Source organism: Pygocentrus nattereri, chromosome 17 (genome assembly GCF_015220715.1).
Source record: "Pygocentrus nattereri isolate fPygNat1 chromosome 17, fPygNat1.pri, whole genome shotgun sequence".
In the NCBI taxonomy this organism is placed as follows: Eukaryota; Metazoa; Chordata; class Actinopteri; order Characiformes; family Serrasalmidae; genus Pygocentrus; species Pygocentrus nattereri.
In genome coordinates this window covers 15,341,378-15,369,010 of record NC_051227.1, presented here as the reverse complement: position 1 = coordinate 15,369,010, position 27,633 = coordinate 15,341,378, and the positions used below count along the sequence as shown (strand labels likewise).

The 27,633-nt window shown below is 40.0% G+C and overlaps 1 protein-coding gene across 1 annotated transcript; it reads right to left on the bottom strand.

Moving 5' to 3' along the window:
* Nucleotides 1-43: 43 nt before the first annotated feature.
* LOC108416649 lies at nt 44-13,948 on the bottom strand. Its single transcript, XM_037546516.1, has 11 exons — nt 13,937-13,948; nt 13,612-13,676; nt 12,025-12,375; nt 4,648-4,863; nt 4,237-4,572; nt 2,457-2,672; nt 1,177-1,319; nt 1,002-1,079; nt 826-903; nt 314-376; nt 44-215 (listed from the first exon to the last, which is right to left on the bottom strand). Exons 2-10 carry the CDS (start codon nt 13,661-13,663, stop codon nt 344-346), a joined length of 1,503 nt encoding a protein of 500 aa, XP_037402413.1. The 5' UTR covers nt 13,664-13,676; nt 13,937-13,948; the 3' UTR covers nt 44-215; nt 314-343.
* Between the last annotated feature and the right edge of the window lie 13,685 nt (nt 13,949-27,633).

Here is a 27,633-nt window from a genome sequence, read left to right as displayed (position 1 = left end):
TCATACATATATGAAATGTCATCTGCAGAGCTTTTATCATTATCATATATCAATTATATATTTAAATGTATTTATTTAGAAGACACTCTTATCAATGGTGGCTTATAAAATGCACACAATGGAATCCAAAGTGATACAAAGTACCCAGAATATCTGTAATGATCTTCTTAATAAATACAAATGCAGACTTGATGTACAGTCTCTGCTGAGTCTGTCTGTCAATAAAGAAAGGAAAAGAGTGTTGATTTAATGAGCGCTCCAGTTAAAAAGTTAACAAAAGTCTGAGTAATGCATATACACCATGTACACTTACCCTGAGAGTCTCATAATAACAATGTAGGATTCAACGCCAATTATTACGAGAGCCAGTACAATGCTGAAAAATAAAAGAACATTAGAGCTTAGAGAGATAATGAATGCTCACTATATATATATATAATTGTAAAAAATGAAGTCTTAAAACTTAAAAAACAGTTATTAACAATATGTTATTAATAGGCTATAAACATTAAACTCAGATCTGCCAAACCAAGGATGAAGTTAGTTTTTCTAGATTTAATAATATGTTGCACACAATCTTAAAAGCGTATGAGGCACTGTCTGGCTTTTTATTAGCACATTCTGCAGAATAGAAAACACAATTAGCTCCATTTAAAACCTTATGCAGCCTTTCAGTCACATCATTTCAGACTCAGTGTGAACAATGTCATTACTATTTATGTGTACTTTAAAAAAATGTATTCATGAATAAAAACTGCAAATAATGAAATCAAGCCTCTAAAATGAGCAAAATAAACACCCCTTTTAAGACCGCTGCAGACTTACTGTCAGGGTGTCATAATCAGACTCCAGGGTTGCAGGGTTGAGGGTTGAGTATGTGTCACTGGGAGCGCCTGTAACATTCTACAGAAGAAAACATGGATCTGAACACTCTGCATATTAATAGTTACACACACACACACACACACACACACACACACACACACACACTGCAGACTTACTGTCAGAGTGTCGTAATCTGAGGAGGACATGGTAACCGGGTTCAGAGCTGTGTATGTATCGTCTCCAGGCTTCGGAGTCTTTCAGATAGAGATCAGGAGAACAGTTTCAGTCTTTATTCACAGGCCTTACTTTATCTTTATGTTCATAAACGTAGAAAGTAAAATATATCAGTACCTGGACAGCCATGTCTCGCTCTGCGGTTCTCCTCCTCCTGACCACAAAACACTTCCACACTGATCCAATGATTATTACAATGACTATTACGGCCACAATGGTCACAGCGATGAGCATCAGCATTATACTGCGTTCTAGACCTGCTGAAACCCAATCAATTACAGTGGGTGAAAAGCTGAGGATAAACAAATGTTATTGGCTTTGCATTGTGAGTGAAAATACATTATTGAACAATGCAATAATTTTTTTTAAAGTTTTTGCAAAGTATAGTAATTCTAGTCTTTCATCGTTCAGTATTCTCACCCTGTTTGCCTTATGATTATGGATTTGCATGGATTTGCATAGTTTTGCTGTGGTATTGCATTTGCCAGAACAGAGTAAAAACTGATCATCCATAACATTAAACTGCTTCATTTAAATGACATATTTTTGCTGTACCTTTTAATGGATTGTCACATATGCACACGTATAGACACACAATGCATACTAATACATCTATTGTGAATAAATACATATATGTGCATACAGTATCTATGAGACCCAATGCTGTTGCCAAACAGTGGATTCTCTTGCAGTCTACAAATTGAAGAGTCTTTGTGAAGCCACTAAGTGAGCACTAATCTAAGTACTAGTATTGAAATTCATTAACTTTGTATCTTTCTTTGTACATATCAGCAATGGCTTTTGTGTCTGGAAGTGTCTGAGCTGAAGGGTAGTTTGGACTTATTTGTACAAAGCACTCAACCCAGTGTGATGCAAGTGAAGTAAGCATTAAGTGACAAAGCAATCGTGATTTTTTGATTCCACTCTGCGTTATTTCACGATCCAAAAAAAAAAAAGAATAGTTTGCTTACATGGTCACTAAATAAGTGAACGCAGTACACATTTACATCCCTCAATAGATTTTCATCCATCTAACAACTGATAAATGTTAAACGGTGCTACTAACTAGGAGGGAGGAGCTGATTAGCATTAGCTTAGCTAGCATGAAGCAGGTAAAGAGAGTGAAAAAAAGTTGAGAACTTCTAAACTTCTCAAATGATAAGCAGATATTTTACATATTAACAGTTTAAATAAAAATGACATGAAGAAAACTACTTACCAGTAATGTGGTAGGTACAGTGGAACAGAGTGAATTCAATCAGATTTACTTTTTTTACTTTTATACTAATATAATAAATATAAACTATAATATTTCATAGTATATATACATATATAAAACTTTATAGATAATACTTTTTATAGTATTCTGCCCAACTCTTGAGTACATGTTGACCTACCTCTGCTTCCTAAAGCACAAGAATACTGGCGTATATCTTCACTGCTCGCTGACTCCAGGTAGAGCTTGTTGTATTTGGTGGGTTTGTTGGTTACAGGCTCTCTGTTCTTGGACCAGATGTAAGTGGGGTTGTTGGGCACAGTGCAGGTGGAGCTACAGGACAGTGTTATGGTCTGACTTTGTGATGGACTGCTTGGACCTGAACTCACCTGAAGGTCTGAAAATAGAGAAATATTTTTCACATTTTTCAAACTTCATATTCTGACATATTGTGGGTTTAGAATTTCTAGCTTCCATGTGACAGAGTTATTGGGTTATGCACATGTAATCAATTGATGCCAATTATTGTTGATGTGGTGAAAATTTTGATCAGGTTTAATAAATGTCCTCTTTTATTTCTCATTTCTTTTTGAGCATTTTAATGTTTTTGTTATTCCTGTTCTCAATTATTTATGTACTGTATTTATATACATTATGTAATACACTATGAAACCTCAGTTTGAAGTGCTTTTCTCTCAATAATTCTCATCTGAAATTTTTTCAATTTTGTAGATTCGACTCAGAAAATATTTGTAAATACTTATAAATTAAATGTATATGATGTGTGGTGCTACACTGTAGTAGGTATTCTGAATTAGTCCTTTATATGTATCTACTTTTCAAACATTTTAAGCATTAATGAGAAGAGAGTTTGCATCTGAAACAGTTTGGTGAGGTTCTATTGCAGTTTGGGTTTGTTAGCAGAAGCAACTTTAATTCTCAACACAATCAAGGCTAATTTACATCAAAGGCATTTCTGAAGTCTTTTTAGTGTTTCACCTGATGAAACAGACACGCTTCGATTTTAATCAGTGGAAAAGTTTCCATCCAAATGATTTTTTAGAATGGAAAATGTTTTAACGCTTTAAATAGTTTGTCGATGTAGGTTATGGTCACATAAGTTGCAGGTAATATTTTATTTTAGTGTCATGTGACAGATTTTCCCTCTTAAAACAAACTCATAGAGCATGCAGGAGAGGCAGAGCTGCACTGAGGAGGAGACAAGCGCTTTTAAAAGGAAGAGAGAGAGCAGAACAGACTACAGCCTTTCTGAATGGAGAGCTGAAACAGAGAAACAGGATCTGTCACATAAAAATAATAAAATAAGCAGAATGTGCTTGTCAGTTGGTCAGTAGGTATGACAAAGTCAGAACAAGAGTTTCACAAGTTGATGGAAATGCATGTCTAACATCCAAAAAACCCCACAAAACCTAATGTCCTGCTTATTTTTCACTCACAGTTTCAATAGTGTTCACAACTCTATTTAAAATCTTAACCTGCTAAAATGTGTTGATTGTGGTGGTCTGGTATTTGCAGAGCAGTGAAGGCTACATTCTCTCTGATACTGTTCAATTAGAGAAAAATGAGAAAATAGCTGATATTCCTGCCTGAAGCTGTGACGCGGCGGTGCTGAGTTGGAGGCGGTGTAGATTGGACGCCCAGTATTTGGCTTTACTTATGCTGCGCTTACACGATGCCGGTGTGTTTTATCTGGTGTACATTCAAATTAAGAGCCCTCAAAATTAAATGGCACCATCTGTGTTTGTTCCATCCCAGAAAATGGATTTTTACAAATAAGGTAGGATTTTAATGTTCAGTGACTTTATCAAGATAGGAAACTTAATTCTATCCTCAGTTTCTCAAAATTCCAATGAATTCATATAAAACCTTAAAATTCTAAGCCCACAGTGCACACATAGCCCACAACCCACCAAAAATCTAACTTGGACAAGGAGAGGTACCTGTAACATTCAGAATGACTCCAGGTTTACCAAAGAATCCGTCAGTGTTGGTAATAAATCTAAAGTGATATTCTCCAGAGTCGTTCTTTCTCACGTCTCTCATTCTCAGACTGCAGTTTCCCTGTTTGTCCCCGAGAAACTCTACTCGACCAGCAAACCGCTCGTCCAGACTCAGATCCTTCGGGTTCGTTCCAGGCTCGTAATGCCAGAAAGCTTCATTAACTGTGAGACGACTGGGATGTGAGTAAGTGCAGAGAAAGTCCACTGATGATCCCTCCACAGCACACAGTCTTCTGTCTGAGTAGCTCACATTCCAACAGTTCTCACCAAAAACGCCTGTAAACATAAAACATTACCGTTTTATTTGAATCAGATCATAAATATGAAGTTATAAACAGCTCTCGTACTCACACACACTGCTGGAGTAGATTTCATGGCTTCCTGTGACAACAGAGCAGGAGTAACTGCCAGGATCACTGGATGAAACCCAAGTGCTCTGGCTGGTTTTCCCACTGATTCTTCCTCCATTTTTAGACCAGTAATAAGATGCAGAAGTCAAAGTGCAGGACGTGATACAGGTCAGTTTTCTCGGCTGTACAGTGTCAGGATCCACCCTCACCTGCAGGTCTGAGCAGAAATCATATTATAGATACAGAAGAACAAACATGTACATTTCTGTGTAAAAGTCAGAGACCGCTCTTCATTCATTTAACCTCCAGTCAAAACACCCAGCGAGTACAAATGATTCACTTTTCAGCATCAGGAAAAAAGCAGAAAACATCTATTTAACAAAACATTAAACAGAAGCTCCAAACTGAAAATAAAGTACATTTTTCCAGTATTTACTGTGTCCACTCTTGACCTTTCTTTATTTCCATGCTTGGTGTAAAGCTGAGAGTTCAGTCTTAGAAGTTAGCTGCACTTTCTGTGACTCTCAGTAACACCAGCTACAAACTTAAACTCTCATCAGTGCATTTCACACCTCAGATGTCCAGTTTTCATGTTTAGGGTGTAGATTTGGTCTGTCCAGTCGGGGAGACGAATGTTGGAAGGCTTGAAATAAAAAACTGCACATTTTAATGCACATTTTAATTTTAACATTGTGGGGGAAAAGAAAGCAAAACAAATATATGTCCTATTTTATTTTATTGGCCCCACTTTGTTAAGTGTCTGTAATAACCATGTAGCTACATGTGAATAACATATGCAGCAGCAATGTAACTACTAATGATTTAGTCATTGTTACAGAAGTACACTTTATGTAATTACACACATGGATCAACTTATGATTACACAAGTATATCTTAATAGTTGTTACAGCCAATTCTCTTTCATGTAATTACACAAGGGTAATAACACAAATATAACATTATTACAACAACATGGAACAGCAGCTTTTTTAGAAGTTCCTTTTTCCCAGCAGTAAAAGGAAGTGTGTAATAACTTATATTAAAACACTGGATCTGCCAGCTTTCCTAACATTTAGACAGCATTTATGTTGCTAGTGCTGTGACACTGTAAGCAGTTTCAGCTTTAAACCATTATGTAATGTGACAAAACAGCAGACGCGCCCTCATCTTAAAATGTATTTCACTTTTAGGACATTTATTAAATGTGTTGCATTTGCCCAGTAAAGCAGTGTCTATATTACCACTCCATTATTACACAGTACCTATATATCAACTACACAGGAACTGTCCACTTATTATAAAGTGTAACTTTAACACTGCACTACAGGAAAGTTCCTGAGTAGAAGATACACTTGTGTAATTACATGAGGCTGTACTTCTGTAATCCATAACACTGTAACATTGACTAAATCACCAGTAGTTACAGTGTTGTTGCATATGTTATCCATGTGAAACTACACAGTTATTAGAGACACTCAATATAAAGTTTTTCCAATATGTTAAACTCAGCAAGTAAATACAAACTGTGCATTAACATTTGCAGAAAATTGTAATTTTTAAATGCATATTTAAGTCCCTGCAGAGGACTTAATGCATTTATTTATATTCAGTTAGAAAATCAACAACAACTTGGAATTTCACTAGAGGTGTTCAAATGTTCGCATACAGCTCTTTTTACAAAAATGCTTTCGTATTGATAAATGATAAATTATTATAATCGTGTAAGTCAACAAGTGACTGCAGCACAGAAAATAAGTGTTGCAAACAGTGTCGTTTATAAAAAGGCAGGTCAGTGCTTGATTTATGGATTCGGTTGCACTTTTGCAAATTTGCAAACCTAGGCTCCAAGTGTGATTTTAGAGGTGTTTCACACACACTAATAGTAATAATATAATAATAATAATCTTTATTTGTATAGCACCTTTCATACATACATGCAACTCAAAGTGCTTTACAGAATAAATAAAAAGAAAACAAAGATAAGCAAAACACATTAAAAGAAATAAAGATAGAAGGAAACAAAATAAAATAATGAAATAAACTGAAAAAGATAAAATGAAAAAGATAGAACAGACAAAAGTTTCTTAACTAAAAGCAGATCTAAACAGGAAGGTTTTAAGATTACTCTTGAAGCTGTACAGGGATGTAATGCCTCTTAGCTCCTCAGGAAGAGATTTCCAAAGCTTTGGGCCATAGTGGCTAAAAGCACCCTCGCCAATCTTTAACCGGGTTTTAGGAATCACCAGTAGATTACTGTTTGAAGACCTGAGAGACCTGACAGTTACATATCTCACCATCATTTCACTGAGGTAAAGAGGAGCAAGACTATGAAGACATTTAAAAACCATCACCAGAACCTTAAAATCTATTCTAAAACTGACAGGTAACCAGTGCAGTGAGTGGAGTGCAGGTGTAATATGATCTCTCTTTCTTCTCCGGGTCAAGACCCTTGCAGCAGCATTCTGAACTCGCTGTAGGTGAGAGATAGAGCTCTTTGGGAGAGCAGATAAAACAGCATTGCAATAATCTATCCTTGATGTGATAAATGCATGGACAAGTTTTTCACTATCAGCAGGAGAGAGCATATCTCGGACCTTAGCGATGTTTCTAAGGTGAAAATAAGCTGTCTTGCATGTAGTCATGATGTGTGATTTAAAGCTGAGCTCATTATCAAAAGTGACACCCAAGTTCTTAACACATTGTTTGGCCTTCAGATTCATTTGATTTAAATAAGTCTGAACATCATGCTTTTGTGAATCACTGCCAATAACAAGAACCTCTGTCTTCTCTCTATTTAATTGCAGAAAATTGTCGGACATCCATGTCTGTATATCACCTATGCACTCAAACAGTGAGCTAATTGATTTTAGGGCTTTAGGTTCTAAAGAAATATTGATGATAACTAATACCATGTTTGTTAATGATATGCGGTTATGGAAGCATATATAGGTTGAACAGTAAAGGCCCAAGAATTGATCCTTGGGGGACGCCACAAGTTATTTTTTGACGTGTGGAGGAAGAGGTACCTAATGCAACATAGTAATCGCGCCCAGTTAGATACGATCTAAACCAGTCTAAGACTAAGCCACTAAGGCCTACCCAGCTCTGTAGTCGATCAATAAGTATTTCATGATCAACAGTGTCAAAAGCAGCACTTAAATCTAGGAGAAAAAGGACTGAGAGTTTGCCTGCATCTTTATTCAATCTAAGGTCATTTACTACCCTAACTAGTGCTGTTTCAGTGCTATGGAGAGCTCTGAAACCGGACTGAAAAGTGTCATTTATTTGGTTTACTTTAACATAATCATTCAACTGGGTTGACACAACTTTTTCAATGATTTTGCTAAGAAAAGGAAGGTTAGATATAAGTCGATAATTATTGAGAAATGTGGAATCAAGATTTCTGTTCTTTAGTAGTGGTTTAACCATTGCAGTTTTAAGAATATTAGGGAATTCTCCCAGTTGCAGAGACTGATTAACAATCATTAGAACTTCATTAGATAATGAGCTCAGAACCTGCTTGAAAAAGTATGTTGGTAAAGGGTCCAGTTCACATGTAGACGATTTAAGTGATGAAATCACGTCAAATAGTGTTACCATGTCAATTTCCTTGAAATAAGACATATTACAGTTAGGATGACTAACTGATATCAGGGCTGGTAGTCTATTAGTGCTTGTTGCTATATTCTGCCTTAAATTAGTAATCTTGTCCCTAAAAAAATATGCAAACTCATCACATTTTTCAACTGAAACGGATTCAGGGAAGACATGGGAGGTGGGGTTTACTAGCCGATCTATACTTCTGAACAGGGCAGCTGAGTTATTACTGGTTGAGTCGATTAAGGTAGAGTAATAGTTTTTCCGTGCTGATTTCACTTCACTGTTGTAAATCTGCAATGTTGTTTTAGATATCAAAATGTACTACCAATTTTGACCTTCGCCAACGTCTCTCAGCCTGCCTGCAGTCTTGCCTGAGTTTTATAATACATGTAGTGTTTCTCCAGGGCATTTTAATTCTTCCAAAAATTGTTTTAGTTACTTTTGGTGCCACAACATCAATACAGCTCCTAACTCTGTGTGTGAATGTTTCAACTAACTCATTCCCATTTTCTGAGAGGGGAGGGAGGGACTGTATCATGTCTGTGAAGGCCACGGCACTGCCAGCACTGAGATAACGCTTGGTTATTGTGCGCTTTTCACGGAGTGTTCTAATAGATAATAACATATTGAAAAATACACCAAAATGATCAGAGATTGCAACATCAGTAATTTCACTATTATTAACATCTATGCGTTTAGAGATGATCAAATCCTAGGTGTGGCCGTGCCTATGAGTTGGACCTGATACATGTTGTGTGAGACCAAAAGAGTTAAGCATCCTCATGAATTCTGAAGTGACTGGATTTGTGGGTATATCCATGTGAATATTAAAATCCCCAGTAATTAAAACATAATCAAAATCAATTAAAATCCTAGAAAGCATTTCTGCAAAATCTTCAAGAAAGTCTGTATGTAGTCTGGGAGGATGGTATATAACAATCAATAGAACTGGATAAGTACTGTTCAGTTGTACTGCTAGATATTCAAACGTAGATTGTTCCCCTAGTGAGATCTGCTTACAGCAGAATGCTTTATGGTAAAAACAAGCAACACCACCACCTCTCTTATTTACTCTAGAGACATTAAAATAGTTAAAATTGGAAGGAGAAGCTTCATTTAGTACTATTGCTCCGTTACCATCAAGCCAAGTCTCTGTTAGAAAAAGGAAGTCCAGACAGTAATCTTCAATTAATTTAGCTATGATAAAAGACTTGTTTGTGAGTGAGCAGACATTTAATAAGGAGACTTTCAGGACTTGATGTGGTTGGTCAACAAAGCTTACATTACTTGTGCATTTCACCGGGATCAGATTTTGTTTGTTACAATGTCTTGTACTACTACGTTTTCTTCTGACTACATTTTTATTCCGAATCTGAGAGCCATGCAACCGGCTATTTACAAGAACTGGAATGTAGCACTGACTAGGAGCATGGACTCCAGAGTGTCAGACCTGCGAATTCACTGAGTGTGCAGGAGAAGTAGGTGAGTTCCTACAAGACTGCAGACTGTAGTGTTGCAGAGATTCTCTGACAGGAGATGGTGAACTCCTGTAACTGACATTACTGCTGGCGGTTGGGTGCAGGTTCCGCATGTGAGTGATGCCATACAGTAGATTATCCACAAGCATTTGAGTCCCAGCCTTTAGTGTGTGCTCACTGCCCCCTACACTAGGGGGCAGTGAACACACACTTGCCCAGAGCGGTGGGCAGCCCTATCCACGGCGCCCAGGGAGCAGTTGGGGGATAGGTGTCTTGCTCAAGGACACCTCAGTCATGGACTGTCGGCCCTGGGGATCGAACCAGCAGGATCCCTAACAGGGCCAGATCCCTAACCTCCAGCCCACGAATGCCTCAGTTTAGCTGTCTGCATGCCATGCCCATGGCTGTGTTGTCTCAGACATGACATTTTATTAAGTTTATTAAATTAATCTGTTTGCCACTTATGTTTGCATGACTTACAGTTACATTACCAGCCCACTAATTACTGCCTCCCTCTGAGTACAGGCCCACATATGCTTCTGTCCAATAAATTACATTAGTTACTAGGGCTGTCATTGAATGTTCTAAATTCAGTTATGTAATTGAATTTTTAAAAATAAACACATTTAATTATGAAAATTATTATTCAAGTGTGAAACAAAGCAGTATCACATGGGTCTGGGTCGCTGAGCTGAACAGGTCACAAAACATCTTTCATGATTTAAGATGAAATGTAGGCCCAGTTGAAAGTAATGCATACTTCATAATTGATGGCTGAGAGTTCACAACCCAACTCAGCCAGAGTGAGTGATCTGCACTCAGAGCGATCTAAAATCTTTCTTTGTTTGAAAATCGTCCACTTCAAAGAAGAACATAAAGACCAGTAGATGGCAGAATTGTGGAACCTTGAGATCAAGTTATATGTGAGCTGTTTGAGTTAGTTAGCCTCACATTCCAGCGCTCAAACATTAAGCAAAATGGGTGAAAAAGTCTAATGCCTGAGTTTAACGATCCAGTCAAAAGCAAAGATTTACATCTTTATTGAACCTTTTTCCCTTTCCATGGTTGCAGTGTTGTTTGGGGTTGATGAATGTCGCTCTCGAGGACTTGATTTGTGAAATCATGTTGCCAGCATCAAATTCAAAATGGGCATATATTTTTCAAAAAACAATACAGTTTCTCACTTTCAACATTTGATATGTGTCTTTGTGCTATTTTTAATCAAACAGGGTTTAAAAGAGCGTTTACATGATTTGTACGCTATTGCATTCTGTTTTTATTTACACTTTGCACAATGTCTCAGCTTTTTTGGAAACAGGGTTGTAGATCTGTAACTCAAATGAGTTTGTCATAAGCCATTTTTACATGCAGCCTAATAATTGGTGAATAATCTGGCTAACAGCTCAATCAGAATAGAATATGTCCATGCTTGGAATTCAATTTACATCCAGTTGAACAAGGTGGGCAATCCTGTAAATAATCAGTTAAATAGAAGAATAATATCCGTGTAAACGCCTGTATCTGATTACATTCCCCATCGGAAAGTTTAGTCCGTTCTGTATAGTAAAAAGTTTATGGCCTTCAACACGGCGGAGCAGAAACTGGTCTGTAGAGGAGACGAAGTTTATGCTCTGATCTTTTAAGACGGCGGTGGGACGGACGTCCAGCTTATGTCTCTCAGAACACGATGTCTTCCTCTCGGCCTTCTTTAATAAGGACATGTGAAGGATGTTTTCCTGAGTCTGACATTATTTTAAAGCTATTAAGAACACAAGCACTGCTCACTGCTGCTCATCGTTTAAGGTAGAAAGGAAGAACAAGGGAAGAGAAAATGAAATGAAAAGGTGAGTAATGTAATAATTATGCATAGGTAAAAAATAGCAATGAGTTGGTGAAATAAATACATGAAAAACAAAAGGATAATTTAACAGTTGATGTAATACATAATTATTTCACTGTGATGAATAAGTGATGTAGGTCATTTTGATGCTAGTAACGGTACTGTATTTAAATATTTCTGTAAATGTTTCTGTTTATTTAGAGTTTCTGTTTATTTAGAGTTTAACATAAATAAAACATAAAATGTAAAATGTGTCTTAACATTTGCACAGGCCACATTTTAAATTCAGTAAATAAACAATGTGTGTATTAAAATGTACAAAAAAAAACATCATTTGAACTGTGCACACGACTCTATATGCTATATGCCACTATGATGTCTTATCACTTCAATTTCAAAAAATATTCTATCAAATCCGCTGTATAAATAATTCAACATTAAAACTAAATTAGTTAATTACCTGTAACTGTCAGTCTGAATGCCGAGCTGTTAGATCTCTCTCCTCCTCCTGTGATGACCATGAGCTGATATTCTCCTGAGTCTCTCTCTCTCAGGTCTGTTATTGTGAGAGTGGAGCTGGACTGAGTCTCAGTGTATCTCACTCGTCCTGCGTAGTCTGAGTCTAAAGCTAAATCCTCTGGATCGTCCTCATTCCTCCATTTAGCCCTTTCTTTGGGGCTGAACCAGAAGATCTGCTGAGGTTTGATGGTGGTTGAATAAGAGCAGATCAGGTGCACTGCTGATTCTCTCAGAGCGCAGACAGTCTGAGGCCTGCAGGACATGGTCACTCTCTGACCCAGAGAACCTGAAACTGAAACACATATCTCACCAATCTGAGCTCCTCACAGACTTACACTGTAGAACTGACTCTAATTCTGATTATTTCTACTCTCAGTAACTGCAGCCCTTCATCTTGATGAAGCTCTTCTGTCTCTGCTACATACGAATGGGTCTGAACCTTCAATCACAAGAACTAGTAAAACTGTCACATTGGCCTTTGATAAATATGTGTGTAAAATCACATTTCACTGCAATTATAATACATCTAGTCTTATTAGCATCTGAAGTTTGTTAGGCCATGTTCTGCTGTTTTTAAAGTAACTGCAAATAAATATTAACTGTACAACTGTAAAAAGCTTTAGCTATTAACTGCCTTTGATCTTGTTTTATTAATAATTTAAACCATTCTGACAGGAGGTGACTAAAAAAGTAAGAGGAGAGCCACATTTACAGCAAATATGCATAACTCTACCCATTTAAGAAATCAGCTGTTTCTACATCATACAGCGCATCCCTGAAATGCAGCCAACACAGCATGATGCATTCAAACCCTGCAGCAAATGCAGCGCGCACGAAGTTTAGTTTCACGTTGGTCGTTTTTTTTTCGCCTGCCCCATAGATGCATGTAAAATAATAATGGGTTTAGTGGGGCATTGCCTCTGACACCAGGCCTGCACTCAGTGCTGTTGCCAGATTGGGCAAGATCCCCGGTTGAGCATTTCAGTGCATCTTGTTTTGAAAATAATTATTTGTTATATGATGTTTGCCCTGTACCTTATTAAGAAAAAATCATTTATGCTACGACTATTAATAATAATCCAAAGAATAACAGGCAGCTGGGTGGCACAGTGAGTAGCGCCGACATGCAGTCAGGTGAACTGGGGATACTAAATTGCCCTTAGGTGTGTGTGTGTGTGCGTGTGTGATTGTACACTTGTGTGTCTGCCCTGTGATAGACTAACGACCTGCCCAGGGTTTATCCTGCCTTCCGCCCACAGAGTCCAGAGATAGGCTCCATGACCCATGAGGATAAGCGGCTTAGGTGGTGAGTGAGTAATAATGACACCACATTAACAATAATAAAGTACTTAAATATTTAAATATGCTTATGTATGTGATATAAAGCAGGAAGCATAGGACTTTATAAAGGCAGGTTACACAGCACATGTGTTACTAAGAATGTAGTAAATGTAATCTTTGTTAAACATTAAACACACTGGACTCAGCAAAATTACACAGCAGTTCAGTGAAAGCAGAATAATCCTACCTGGAATAAACAGCAGAATGATCAGTGACAGGACTCCACATCTGAAGCACATGATTCCACCTGACCTGATCAGTACAAACAGAAAATGGACTTTTATGTTCTGTGTTGGGGACAAAGGAGTCAAGATAGCAGGAGACAAGTATGAGCTGTGTGTTTTAATGTAGTTCATGATGAAGAGATGGACACAGAAAAACAGAAACAAACAAAAGATAAACAGGAAACTAATCTGAGACTGGAAGAAACTACTAAACAAACAACACAGCAGTGCTGCTGGAGTTTTTAAACACTGTGTCCACTCACTGTCCACTCTATTAGACACTCCTACCTTGTCGGTCCACCTTGTAGATGTAAAGTCAGAGACGACAGCTCATCTGCTGCTGCACAGTTTGTGCTGGTCATCCTCTAGTCATTCATCAGTGGTCACAGGACGCCGCCCACAGGACGCTGTTGGCTGGATATTTTTGGTTAGTGGACTATTCTCAGTCCAGCAGCGACACTGAGGTGTTTAAAAACTCCAGCAGCACTGCTGTGTCTGATCCACTCAGACCAGCACAACACACACAAACACACCACCACCACGTCAGTGTTACTGCAGTGCTGAGAATGACCCACCACCCAAATAGTACCTGCTCTGTGAGGGTCCATGGGGGTCCTGACCACTGAAGAAAAGGGTAACTCTTATGCTCCTATATAGTAAGTGGAGCTGATAAAATGGACAGTGAGTGTTAAAATGTAATGAAGTGGCTGGTCAGTGTACAACTCTGAACATACTTTATAATTCTAAGCTACGCACTCATCTAGGCAACTTCTACAAAAGTGGCTAATGCTACAAACCCGTCTGAACACTTCCAGTTAACAGAGCAAAACCACAAACCATCACACAACACTGTGCAGAAACGTTTCCGTTTCAGCCCAAATTCACAGCTCTACTGTATTTACCACACAGCAACATGAACTACAGGTCAGAGCAGCTAAAAACACTGAGACTGAAGGTGGATTACACCAACAAAGATTAAACAGGCCTTAGAGCTTATCAATGATTTATTAATTTAGGTTTTATTTTAAATTAAGTTGCACCATTTAATTTTAAACAAATCTGTCATTAAAGCCTTAAACATCCATTCATTTTAGTTGTATGCCATGATGGATCCGGCAGTATAAACAAACAGCAACTACATTACTCTGCACACTAATTATTGTCTATGTTTCATGGGGGCCGCCCGATGACTGCTGGGATAGGCTCCTGCACCCCCCGCGACCCTGACGGAGAAGCAGCTTAGAAAATGGATGGATGGATGGGTCCTGTATGTTATTCTACAGTTATTCTGCGGTTTTACTGTAAACATTTTTCTTAACCCCTTTAAAGTCTCAAACTAATTACATACTATGGCTTATTATTCAGTAACTACAGGGCCTTCAATGCAAACTGGCTGAGCTGCTCTTGGGTTACAGAAGGCCTCTTTTTCACTGCAGCGCTGAACGGTTTTGAGCACAGAGGTTAACTGTTCCAGTGGCGTTTCTAAACGAACACAGTTTGACGTGGAACTCTTTAAAACCAGGCTGAGCCCGTTTTTTTCTCAGCACAGTTAGCTAAACATACTCTGGGCCGCAGAACTGTCCAGTGGGATGAGGTAATGACGTAGCTATTCGCTGATTGGGTCTATGTTTGTCAGTAATGTGGCACAGCATCATTCTGCATCATTTCAAACTTCAGAACGATCAAATAAGTTCAGTTTCCTCACATGGACGGCAAATAAATGAAAGCAGTTCATGATTTTGAAACCCACCATTCAATAAACTCACCACAGAACGGGTTCGATTCTGACTAACAGAATCTTTGCTGGTACAAATTTAGAAAGTACTGACTCAACTCTGAGGAAGGGAAGTTGAGCGACCAATGTTAGAGGAACAGAAAGCCAAAACTAAACCTCTTCTCTGGTGTCTGGAGCTGGAACCTCCTAATTAGCTATGCTAATGTTAGCCAGCTCCTCTCTCCTAGTTAACTTGGCATAGCTGAAGAGATTCAAACACCCAGTGCAGGTTTGGTTCCACCAATTGGTGCTCTGCTATCATTAAACATAGATGATAAACTATATCTATAAACGAACCTGTTCTGTAGAGCTTCAAGCTGTAGCCTGCTAGGCTAAGCTAACACTGTGCATGGTACCTCCCATTGCAGTATGTGCTCATTTCTAGCAAACTGCTGATCACAAACACCTGTGAGGATAAAGACTCACCTCAGAGCACAAAATCGATTAATGCTGCTGCTGAAGTGAAAATAAAATGTTCTGTGGTGCTTTGAGTGGGACCCTGCCAGATGGTGCTAATGCTAATGTAGTTAGTTATCCGGCTACAGGTGAAGCCCACCGCAGTACAGGCTGTTCCAGTAACAGATGCTCAAATACCACCTGTTTAGAGTATAAAGAAGATGAGAGCATGTTGAGAGAACAGATGGAAACCGAAACTGTAACTGGTCTCACAAGTCCAGGCCAGTGCGGAACGGCCCAGTACCACTCTGAAAACCATTTAGCTCAATGGTGGAAAAGCAGCCAAAGTGTGCAGTGAAACTTTGGGCCCACTGGTGGGCTCTGGCCATTTAAGGGGTAAAATCTAAAGCCTAGCGCTGAATATTATTAGAGCAGCCTGTTAGCCTGTTAGATAGCTGCCAACAGTTCAGCCTAAATTAACTAGTTCAACACTACCACATTGTCACCTGCATATTTAGTCTGTTAAACACATTTTGTAAAATTAAACCATCTAAACTGGAAGTTTAATCCCTGAATAAAGTTTAATTCTGAAGTTAGAGTATTGGGGCAACAGGATTAAATTGAATCTAGATTTACTATTAAAATAATACAGCACTTAGTTTTTTGTTTAAATGTAATCCTGATTATTTTTAAACTAGGTTTAAAGAAACAGGATTAATAGAAAAGCTTTGGTTTGATCTTAATTCTTGTTCTATGTGGAAATCCTTTATCAAAGACCTGCAGTTTTAACACTGTTGGTTTCATTATGTATCAATAATAACAGAAAGAAAAGCATTTTGCATTTTACTGAACTCAATTCATCTTGACCACTGCCACCAACCACCAATCAACTCATACATACACTGACCCCAGTGGCCAAACGGTTGCATTGAGCTGTGTTTAGAACATTAAAGTCAAGAATATTCGGGTTCAACACAGTTCCTCACAGTTTTAAAGCAGAATGCAGACAGTAAAGAAAATGTTACTTACATTCAAACTTTCATCACTTTCCTGAGCTGAGCTGTGAAGATGTCTGTGAGCATATTCTCTGTCTAGTGTTATTATGGGGGAGCGCCTTGACGTCCAGCTCTGACTTCCTTCCTTTCTATTAAGAAAAAAAACTTCCCTCCAGTTACAGTTTCTTTATTGCTGCCATAAAATTAATCAGCCTAATTTATACTAGCGATTCTAGACTTATATAAAAACAATACGTGAAGAATGCAAAGCCTGCATGTTTGTCTAATCATATGTTAAAATTGGAAATGAGGTCATAGCATGTTTTTACCAGAGTGTAACAGCCAGTGGGTTTGATGCAGAATCCTCTGCTATGTCCAGTCAATGTATTAGTCTAATCTGAGACACATCCACCTGAAGAGCTAAATAAGAGAAGAAATGTTCATTTTTACATCTCATAGTCAGTCGTAGTTGTGGTAGTAGTCATAGTAGTAGTAATAATAGTAGTAGTAGTATTGGTGGTGGTGGCAGTAGTAGTAGAAGTAGTAATAATAGTAGTAGTAGTAGTAGTGGTACAAGTGGTAGTAGTGGTGGGAGTAATGGTAGTAGTAGTAGTAGTGGTTGTAGTGGTAGTAGTAGTGGTGGTAGTAGTGGTAGTGGTGGTAGTAGTGGTAGTGGTAGTAGTGGTGGTAGTAGTGGTGGTAGTAGTGGTAGTGGTAGTAGTGGTGGTAGTAGTGGTGGTAGTAGTGGTGGTGGTAGTGGTAGTAGTGGTAGTAGTAGTAGTAGTAGTAGTGGTAGTAGTGGTGGTAGTGGTAGTAGTGGTAGTAGTAGTGGTGGTAGTAGTGGTAGTAGTGGTGGTAGTAGTAGCAGTAGCAGTAGCAGTAGTAGTGGTAGTAGTGGTAGTGGTGGTAGTAGTGGTAGTAGTGGTAATGGTAGTAGTAATAGTAATGGTAGTGGTGGTAGTGGTGGTAGTAGTAGTGGTAGTGGTAGTAGTGGTGGTACTGAGACATTTTATGCACCAAACATTGGAGAATTGGTGTTTTTTGTTAAAAATTATAATAAATCACAATATGCATTATACATGCATTTAAATATAAATAATATATGCATTAATAAATTAGTGGTTTAATGCAGAGGGATTGGATGAGTCTAACACACTAGTGCTTATTGATCTCCATTCCAGCTCCAGATGATTTTCACTGGGGCTGCAGGCGGATCAGGTCAATTATACCTCTCAGTGCTGAAGTCTCAGGATCCACCCTCTCCTGAATTTCTGCATCACATCATGTCATAAATTCCAGCAAACCCCAGATCTGATATGTGTAAAAAGCCAAAAGTTTGTTTTTATTTATCTGCAAGAGTCATGTTAGCTCACATGCGGCTGAAAGAATGGTTCACATGCTGATACAAATAGTTTGACCACAGTGTTGACCACACTGCTGCTGCTTCTGTTACAGAAACATGACCCTAGAGGTATGAAGAGGGTGAAGTGTTGTGAAGCATAATTGTTGTGAAGTGATGTCACTTTTTAAGTGATGGTTCAGTAAAATTGAGTAAATTTAATACATGTTTACATGTGGTTTTGCGATCTAGACTGTGTTCATTATTTCTGCTCTTTCTTTTTATTAATAACTGTTAAATAATAACTGATTTATTAATAACTGCAAAAAGGGCAAATGTAAATAGGGCATTTTTCATAAAATGTGCCATAATTATTTTTTTTTCCAGTTCGTTAGAAACAGTAGGGAAGTGTGGGGGCGATTGCAACAAAGCTTATTCCTCCAGTCAGAAACTTGTTAGAGTGATGACACTCATACAGGACATGCTCACCACCCTCCTACCACCAGAAAGACAGAAGACACCATCTTCATCTGCTGCTGCTTCATTGAAAGAAACTTGTTTGGAGGTAAGAAAGCGATTTTTTTCATGAGCTGTACTTTTGCCGTTGTGCCCCGAGCTTTTAGATGGATCAATCTAAACTTACTTAGCTTGAATCATTGTTTTGTTGACTTTTAAAGTGACAAGGTGTCAGAATACATGCTCCATGTTGCAGCCGTTTCCTGGGTTGGGGTCGGTTGCAACATCTGACTTATTACATTCAAATAAAAATTGTGATTGATATGTCATACGTAATCATCTTTAAATGGTATACCTAAATAAAAGATAGATGCAGGTTTAATTTACAGCCCCATTGCTTTGCAGAATGTAAATAAAAATAGGACGCTATGATGTGCAAATTATATGTACCATATTTTAAAGTACAATACTACAAACACAACATATCAAATGTTGAACTTTTTTTTTTTGAAATGTTGAATTTTTTAGTTTTTTGAAAAATATTTGCCCATTTTGAATTTGATGCCAACAACACGTTTCAAAAAAGTTGGGACGGGGGCCTGTTTACCGCTGTGTTTCATCACCTCTTCTTTAACAACACTCTGTGTTTGGGAGCTCAAGAGAATTTAAATGAAAGAAATGAAAATGTTGATTCGTTGGACTGCAGGACACTTTTCCACTTCCCCAGAGTCCATTTTAAATGGAAGAGAGGAGGTGGCAGCATTTCTGGATCCTGTTTATATTTGGCCTCATCTTTGCATTTTAGAGCTTTAACTTGTGTTTGTGGATGCAGTGATGAACTGTGTTCACAGACAGTGGTTTTCTGAAGTGTTTCTGGGTCCATGCAGTGATTTCCACTACAGAATCATGTCTGTTTTTAATGCAGTGTTGTCTGAGGGCCCAAAGATCATGGGCAACAAATGCTGGTTTTTGGCCTCGTCCCTTACATACAGAGATTTCTCTGAATTCACTGAATCTTTCGATGTTATTATGTACCGTAGGAGATGAAAAGCAGAAGTTCTTTGATATTTTACATTGAGTCACATTCTTCTTGAATTGTTGCACAATTTGATCTTCACAGAGTGGTGAACCCCCCCTCATCTTTACTTCTGAAAGACTCCGGCTCTCTGAGATGTTCTTGTTACTGACTTGTTGACAATTAACCACCAGTTGTTTCTTTTAGCATTACACACCTTTACCAGCCTTTTGTTGCCCCATCCCACCTTTTTTAGAGTGTGTTGTTGGCATCAAATTCAAACAGGGCAAATATTTGATAATAAACAATAAAAATGTTCAGTTTTGAACTTTGTACTTTGTACTATTTTCAATTAAATATAGGATTTAAATGATTTGCACATCATTGCATTTTGTTTTTATTTACATTTTTGCACAGCGCCCCAACTTTTTTGGAAATATTGCATAAAAATTTCATTAAAATTATGTTTGTCTAGTCCAAATAGTTCTGAGTAACTGAGAGGAATGCAAAAAGTTTTGCGGCTGTCCAGAGTGTCCCCTGATTGTCTATTAAAATGTGAAAAGGTGTGTTTTCAGCAGAGGGTGTGTTAACTTAAACTGATCAGGCATAACATTCTGTCCATGTTTCTACGCTTATTGTCCATTTTATCAGCTCCACTTACTGTATAGCTGCACTTTGTAGTTCTACAGTTACAGACTGTAGTCCATCTGTTTCTCTGATACTTTGTTACCCCCTTTTACCCTGTTCTTCAGTGGTCAGGACCCCCATGGACCCTCACAGAGAGGGTACTATCTGGGTGGTGGATCATTCTCAGCACTGCAGTAACACTGATGTGGTGGTGGTGTGTTAGTGTTTGTTGTGCTGGTCTGAGTGGATCAGACACAACAGTGCTGCTGGAGTTTTTAAACACTGTGTCCACTCACTGTCCACTCTATTAGACACTCCTACCTTGTCAGTCCACCTTGTAGATGTAAAGTCAGAGATGATATCTCATCTGCTGCTGTACAGTTTGTGTTGGTCATCCTCTAGTCTGTCATCAGTGGTCACAGGACGCTGCCCACAGGACGCTGTTGGCTGGATATTTTTGATTGGTGGACTATTCTCTGTCCATGCTTTCAAGGTGAAGGTAGGGTTACATCAGGGATCAGCTTTGAGCCCCTTCTTGTTTGCAATGGTGATGGACAGGTTGACAGATGAGGTCAGGCAGGAGGCTCTATGGACCATGATGTTTGCAGATGACATTGTAATCTGTGGTGAGAGTAGAGAGCAGGTGGAAGAGAATCTGGAGAGGTAGATGTTTGCACTGGAGAGGAGAGGAATGAAGGTCAGTAGAGACAAGACGGTATACATGTGTGTGAATGAGAGGGAGGCAGGTGGAAAGGTGAAGATGCAAGGAGTAGAGGTCGTAAAGGTGGATGACTTCAAATATCTTGGGTCAACCATCCAGAGCAATGGACAGTGTAGAAAAGAGGTGAAGAAGAGGGTGCAGGCAGGATGGAGTGGGTGGAGACGGGTGTCAGGGCTGATGTGTGACAGAAGGATAGCAGCAAGAGTGAAAGGGAAGGTTTACAAGACAGTAGTGCGTCCTGCTATGATGTATGGTTTGGAGACTGTGGCTCTGTCTAAAAGACAGGAGGCTGAGCTGGAGGTGGCGGAGATGAAGATGCTGAGATTTTCGTTGGGAGTGACAAGGATGAACAAGATTAGAAATGAGCAGATCAGAGGGACAGTGAAGGTGGAGCAGTTTGGAGATAAAGCCAGAGAGGCCAGGAAGAAGAAGAAGAGGACTATTCTCTGTCCAGCAGCGACAGGGAGGTCTACAGCATGCTTGGTTATGATCTCCCATCCTCTATTGTTCACATGCTGCAGTCATGGATACTAGAAGGAAGCAGCTAAAGCTTATTGAAAGTTTCACTCTATAAAGTCAGTGTTTAAAGCATTAAATAGAATCTGAACAGTAAAACTAGTCAGCCCTTATTTACAGTGTGCACACCTAAGAAGTTAGAAGTTAGTTATTGAGCTATAGCCGTAGAGTTATAAACAATAAAGGTCTAAACAATTAACTTTATATACACAGCTCAAAAAATAAAGGGAACACTTAAACAACACAATATAACTCCAAGTAAATCAAACTTCTGTGAAATCAAACTGTCCACTTAGGAAGCAACACTGATTGACAATCAATTTCACAGCTGTTGTGCAAATGGAACAGACAACAGGTGGAAATTGTTGGCAATTAGCAAGACACACTCAAACTCAGTCAGAAATCAAACTGAGCTGAATCCAATACATTTGAATGACTTATTAATTAGCTGTGATGCATTGAGCAGAATTTACTTCTGTTTAATCAGGAACAACAGCAATGCAGAAAATCGATAGATTTCACTCATTGGGAGGTCATTGGTTTTAATCACCTCAAACTTCTGCCCAGCACATTTTGTGTCTCATGGACACCCAGGACTACACGTTTCAGGGGTCAGTCCTCCAACGTCCTGAAGGTAAGACCTTTTTAATTATTGCTAGGAAACAAACAATTTCCAAGTAGGTCGCTGTAGCAGTTGCCATTTCTTTTAAGTTACTGCAGCTACCAACCATCAAACTTCCTGTGCTGTAAGTCTGATTTTGCTCTAACATTTATAGTATAAAACATTTCACTATTCAGTAAAATCATAGCATCGTTTCCAACAGAAACAAGATGTTAAAATATGGTGTATGTTTGTTAACTAATGTTTATTTCAAGGTAAAACATCTATGTTTAATTATACTGTACTTTACTGTAATTTTATGTACCATCCTTGTAAATCTGACTCTTAATGTGCTGCATGCAATGGAAAACTAAAACTACTAGAAAGATGCATTTCTTGAAGAAAGTCAAACGACTGCTGTGCAGCAATGTTAGCAATCATTTGTGAATGCCAGTGTTTATTAGGTCAGTGTAAGGGTGTTTTAGATGGTTGCTAGGGTTCTTAAGTGGTTGGTCTAGGTGGTATCTACAATAATCTAACTTGCTAAACATTAGGACAACTCAAAAAATACAGTTGGTCCAACTTTCTCATGATGATATAATGGACTCGTCAACCTTTACTGTGTTAATGCTGTCTCACTGCATCGCAGCGGACATGGCAAAGAGTCAGCACTGGCACATTGGAATCAGCCTGGGTACAGATGTGGGTGAGGCTCTGTAATTGAAAGCAAAAAATCATAGGAAGATTCCACCCATATTGAGGTGAGCAGATCACACCTGTATTGAGCTCTGAGCCGTCACCAACGTTTCACCGTGGAGGCGGGAACTGCGTGCCTAGAGGCATTTCTTGTAACTTCAAAGGATTTAAAATGCATTTGGGTGAGCAAATGATTGGTTTATTTGACGTAGCAGTAGTTTTTTTCAATCAGATATTTTTGAAACATGAACCTAGAATTTGTGAATGTTGAACTCGTATGTCAAAACAAAAATAAGCTGTGACGTGGTGGTGCTGAGTGGGAGGCAGTGTGGATTGGACAGAGCATATTTGGCTTTGCTTACTGTGGCCTGCGCCCACCCAGAACATCAAGTGACGGTGAACCGTGTCAAGGACAGCGGGGAGAGAGCAGGATTTACAGGATCTAAAGCCAAACTGCCAGCTGGGGGGCGGTGACGGGGAGGCCGAGCAGCAAGCTCTCGTTCCCTCTCTGCTCCAGCGCGTTTTAAAAAGATCTGAGCGGGAACAGGGAGAGAGAGAGAGAGAGAGAGAGAGAGAGAGAGAGAGAGTGAAAGGGTTAACTCTGCTCTAACTCTGCTCTAAGCAGACTTTGCAGCAAGCATAGCTACTGTCCTTGGCAGTTTGCACAAACAACTTGCTCTTCTTATCGGGACAACATTCTGTCCAGAACCATTTGTTCTCTTTTGTAGGTAAGATTGTCGTACACAGAGCAGAAGCCCCCCTCCTTTGGGCAGTTCCGGTGGTCCGTGAGTGTCAGCTTAGCATTTCATGACTGTTAGACAACTTATTTGGGTCCACCCTGTTTGCTTGTACGCAACAGGGCAGGACGTGTTTGTATAACAGAAGGAGTGCCCTTCTTTCTTTGTGCAGAAGACTTAATAAACTCTTTGATTGATTACGAGAGTCGTTCTGTCTTCCTGCACCGAGCGCGCTCGCTGCGACTGAGACTTTCCACAGGACAGGTGATCCACTCTCTGGTTCCTCTTCATAAACGGACCAAAAATGGCCGGTCCTTTCAAATGGTGACCTCCGACGTGTTCTCTTCACCCAGGTAAGTCCAATTAATCTTTTTCGGACCTCTGCCTGGTTGTCGAGATCACCTGAGTGTTCAGAGCGAACCGACCCAGCCCTGTCAGGTGGGCAGGAGTACAAGAGTGAGAGTATAGAGGGTACATTTAAACCTAAGCGCTTAGTGGGAGACAGGGAACGTCCTATAGTGGAAACTCTCAGTACAGCTCTCACTGTATTTTTCCATACTGGGCACGTCGTTCCAACCAGAGCCGGAAGAGACACCGGCTGCATGGATGCGTAGATGTAATTTGGGCTATTATGTTGATCCATTTTTGTCCAACCTAGCTGGTTGGACCGAAAGTAATCCGCAAATACCCGCATACCCCAGGGAGGGCACTTTCGATGCGTGCTATTTGGGTTCCGCACATCGCATGATTAATGAGGGTATAGGGGATCCCGGATGAGACCTATCTTACATGAATGAAAGCTATAAATCGTGGTATGACATGAAAAAGGTGTGGGATGAACTGAAGAAACTCTCTTTATGTATGTGAAGTTTGGTTTTACGCCATCTGCGCTCAGCCTTTCTGCATTCTCTCTTTTGGGTCTGTGCTGCTACAGTGATGATATCAGCGGTACTTGTTTCCAAAACAAGCATGGACCCTGTGTCCCAATTATCTCTCCCATTCCAGTTCGTATCAGAAGCAGAAAGAACAAGGAGTTTAGGTCAGATATTGTGAATACATCCAACCTGCAGTATGTTGGAGGTAACTCACAGTCTTTGAAACAAAGTGCACAGGTTATTAAGTTAGCTCTACTGAATATCAGATCTCTTACAAATAAGTCTTATATAATTAATGATTTAATTACAACTCACAGGCTTGATTTCATGCTTTTAACAGAGACATTAAACTCATATAGTGCTGATATTGTGTTAACTGAGACGGCTCCACCAAACTTTAACTTTTTAAATGTTTCATGCACCGGCAAGAAAGGTGGAGGTGTAGCAATGCTGTTTAATGATACTTTCCAATGCAAGCAGTTACCACTTGGTGATTTCACATCTTTTGAATATTTAGGTGCGATTTTAAAAGGGGCACAAAGAATATTATTAGTAACTGTCTACGGACCTCCAAGGTACAATGCTAATTTTATTGATGACTTCACAGATATGTTATCTTTTATTTCTACTGAATTTGATCATTTTGTTGGTGATTTTAACATTCATATTGATAATCACAAGGATAATTACGCCAAAGAACTCTATGATGTACTTGAATCTTTTGAACTTTCTCAGCATGCGACTGGAAGCACACATTGCCATGGTCACACTTTGGATGTGGTTATCTCAAAGGGTCTTAACATTTCAGCCTCTATTAAGGATGTTGCATTGTCTGATCACTACTGTGTATTTTTTGAAATATGGACTTCAATCCACAGCAGTGCCAGGCAAGTTAGGTTTAAGAAAAGACAGATAAATGACAGCACAGCTGCACTTTTTGTTACCAAAATGTGCTCTTCACCTTGCCAATCATCTGGCTCATGACCTTCCTGTTGTGTCTCTCAATGTATCTGGTGTTGATTATAATTTTCTTATTGATACCGGCGCCACGCTCTCTTCGCTCGGACCCAGTTACGAGGGGCCTTTATCATCTAGAATCACTAGCTCTGTGGGTATTGCAGGACAGCCCTTCTCATCTCCGTATACACCCCCTCTTCAGGTTGTGTGCGATGCAGTGCGATTTACTCATTCTTTCGTGTTCATGCCAGATTGTCCCTTTAATCTTATGGGGCGGGATTTAATGAGTAAACTTGGTCTATCCCTGTCCTTTTCTGGTTCGCGCATGACCGTGTCCACGGGAGATTTCAATCGCGATCTCAACATAGCCAATAAATCCTTTAAATCACCCGTGTCCGCTCTGTTGTCTGTCTCACACCCCCCAGAGGTTCCTGAGCCTCTGCGTTCCATACCACACACTGTTTGGGCTGCACATAAGGATGATGTTGGCAGGGTTGATTGTAAACCATATGAGGCTACTCTAAAAAGCCCCACTCCTGTTTATGTTAAACAATACCCTTTGCCCGAGCACAAACTGTGTGGTATAGACTCTATTCTACAGAAACTTCTTTCTCTAGGTGCTGTCCTCCCATGTCAAAGTGCGTATAACACACCGATTAACTCAGTCCCCAGGCCGGACGGTTCTTGGCGATTCACTCAAGATTTTCTACGCCTTAATGACGCCGTCGTGCCTATCGCCCCAATTGTGCCTGACGTCTCTTCGATATTGACCTCGATTCCGTGTCAACACACATTTTTTACTGTTTTAGACGTTAGTTCTGCTTTTTTCAGCATTCCTGTTGAACCCGACACCCAGCCGATTTTCGCTTTCACTCATCGCCAACGCCAATACACGTGGTCTCGTTTGCCGCAAGGTTTCTGCGACTCGCCTGCGGCGTTCGCCACGTCACTCCGAGACCTCATTTCTGACCTTTCCCTCCCCGGGGGTGCTGTGCTCCTGCAGTATGCAGATGACCTTCTGATTTCGGCCCCTGACAGCTCCACGTGCACTGAGGCATCTAAACTGGTCCTCATGCGCTTGGCTACCCTGGGCTTCAAGGTTTCACTAAAGAAACTGCAGTTCTGCCTGGGTCCAATATCTGGGTCATGAACTATCTCAAGGTCAACGCCTCCTCTCCGCTGACCGAGTGTCATACATCACGCAGCTTCCCAAGCCCGCCACCAAGCAGACTATGATGTCTTTCCTCGGCCTCATCAATTACTGCAGACAGTGGATTCCTGACTGCTCCGCGCATGACAAAACACTGCGTGCCTCCTTCACTCACGAACAGGCCATGACTCATCGCTTCACATGGACTACAGCAATGAACTGTGCATATTCTGCTCTACTGTCCTCACTGCAGTCTGCACCAGCCTTGGGCCTGCCCAACTACGCTCTGCCATTTCACCTGTGGGTGTCGGAGTCGGGGGGCACTGCTGCTGCGGTTCTGGCTCAGCCCCACGGGGGAGGTTTGCGCCCTTGCGCATATTATTCTAAAACATTAGACGTTACGGCCCGAGGCCTTCCGTCCTGTCTCCGAGCGGTCGCGGCATGCGCGCTAATGGTACAGGATGCTGAAAAAATCGTTTTAGGTCATGACTTGAACTTACACACCTCTCATCAGGTCTGTCAGCTCCTAAATAACTGTTCTACACAGCACTTGTCTGCTCAGTGACGTGCAGGCTATGAGAACATTTTGTTGAACACCGAAAACCTCACTGTGCGTCCGCACTCCTCATTAGATTCTGTCTCTTCCGCTTTAATGCGTTTACTTCTGTTACCACACGACGCCTCCAGTCCCACTCTAGACGTGCATGACTGCGAGACCCGTCTGGCCGGTGAAACCTCTATTCGCCCTGACGTGTCTTCCACCCCGTTGCCTTCTGGCCTTGCATTTTATGTTGATGGATCATGTTCCAAGCCATCATCGGATGGCTCAAGACCAAGATGTCACTATATACATGGACAGCCGTTATGCTTTCGCCGTAGTTCATCATTTTGGGAGAATCTGGCATCAACGCGGTTTCGTTACTACTGATAACAAACCCATTTCCCATGCGTCGCTTATCGAGGACCTGATCAGGGCTAGCTTCCTGCCCTCCCGACTGGCCATTGTTAAAGTTCGCGCTCACCAGCGTAGTAGCGACCCCGACTCTGTTGGTAACAATACCGCCGACTCTGCCGCGAAACGCAGAGCTCTTCATGGCCCCCCTTGCCCTTTTATGAACTCGGCTTCCTTC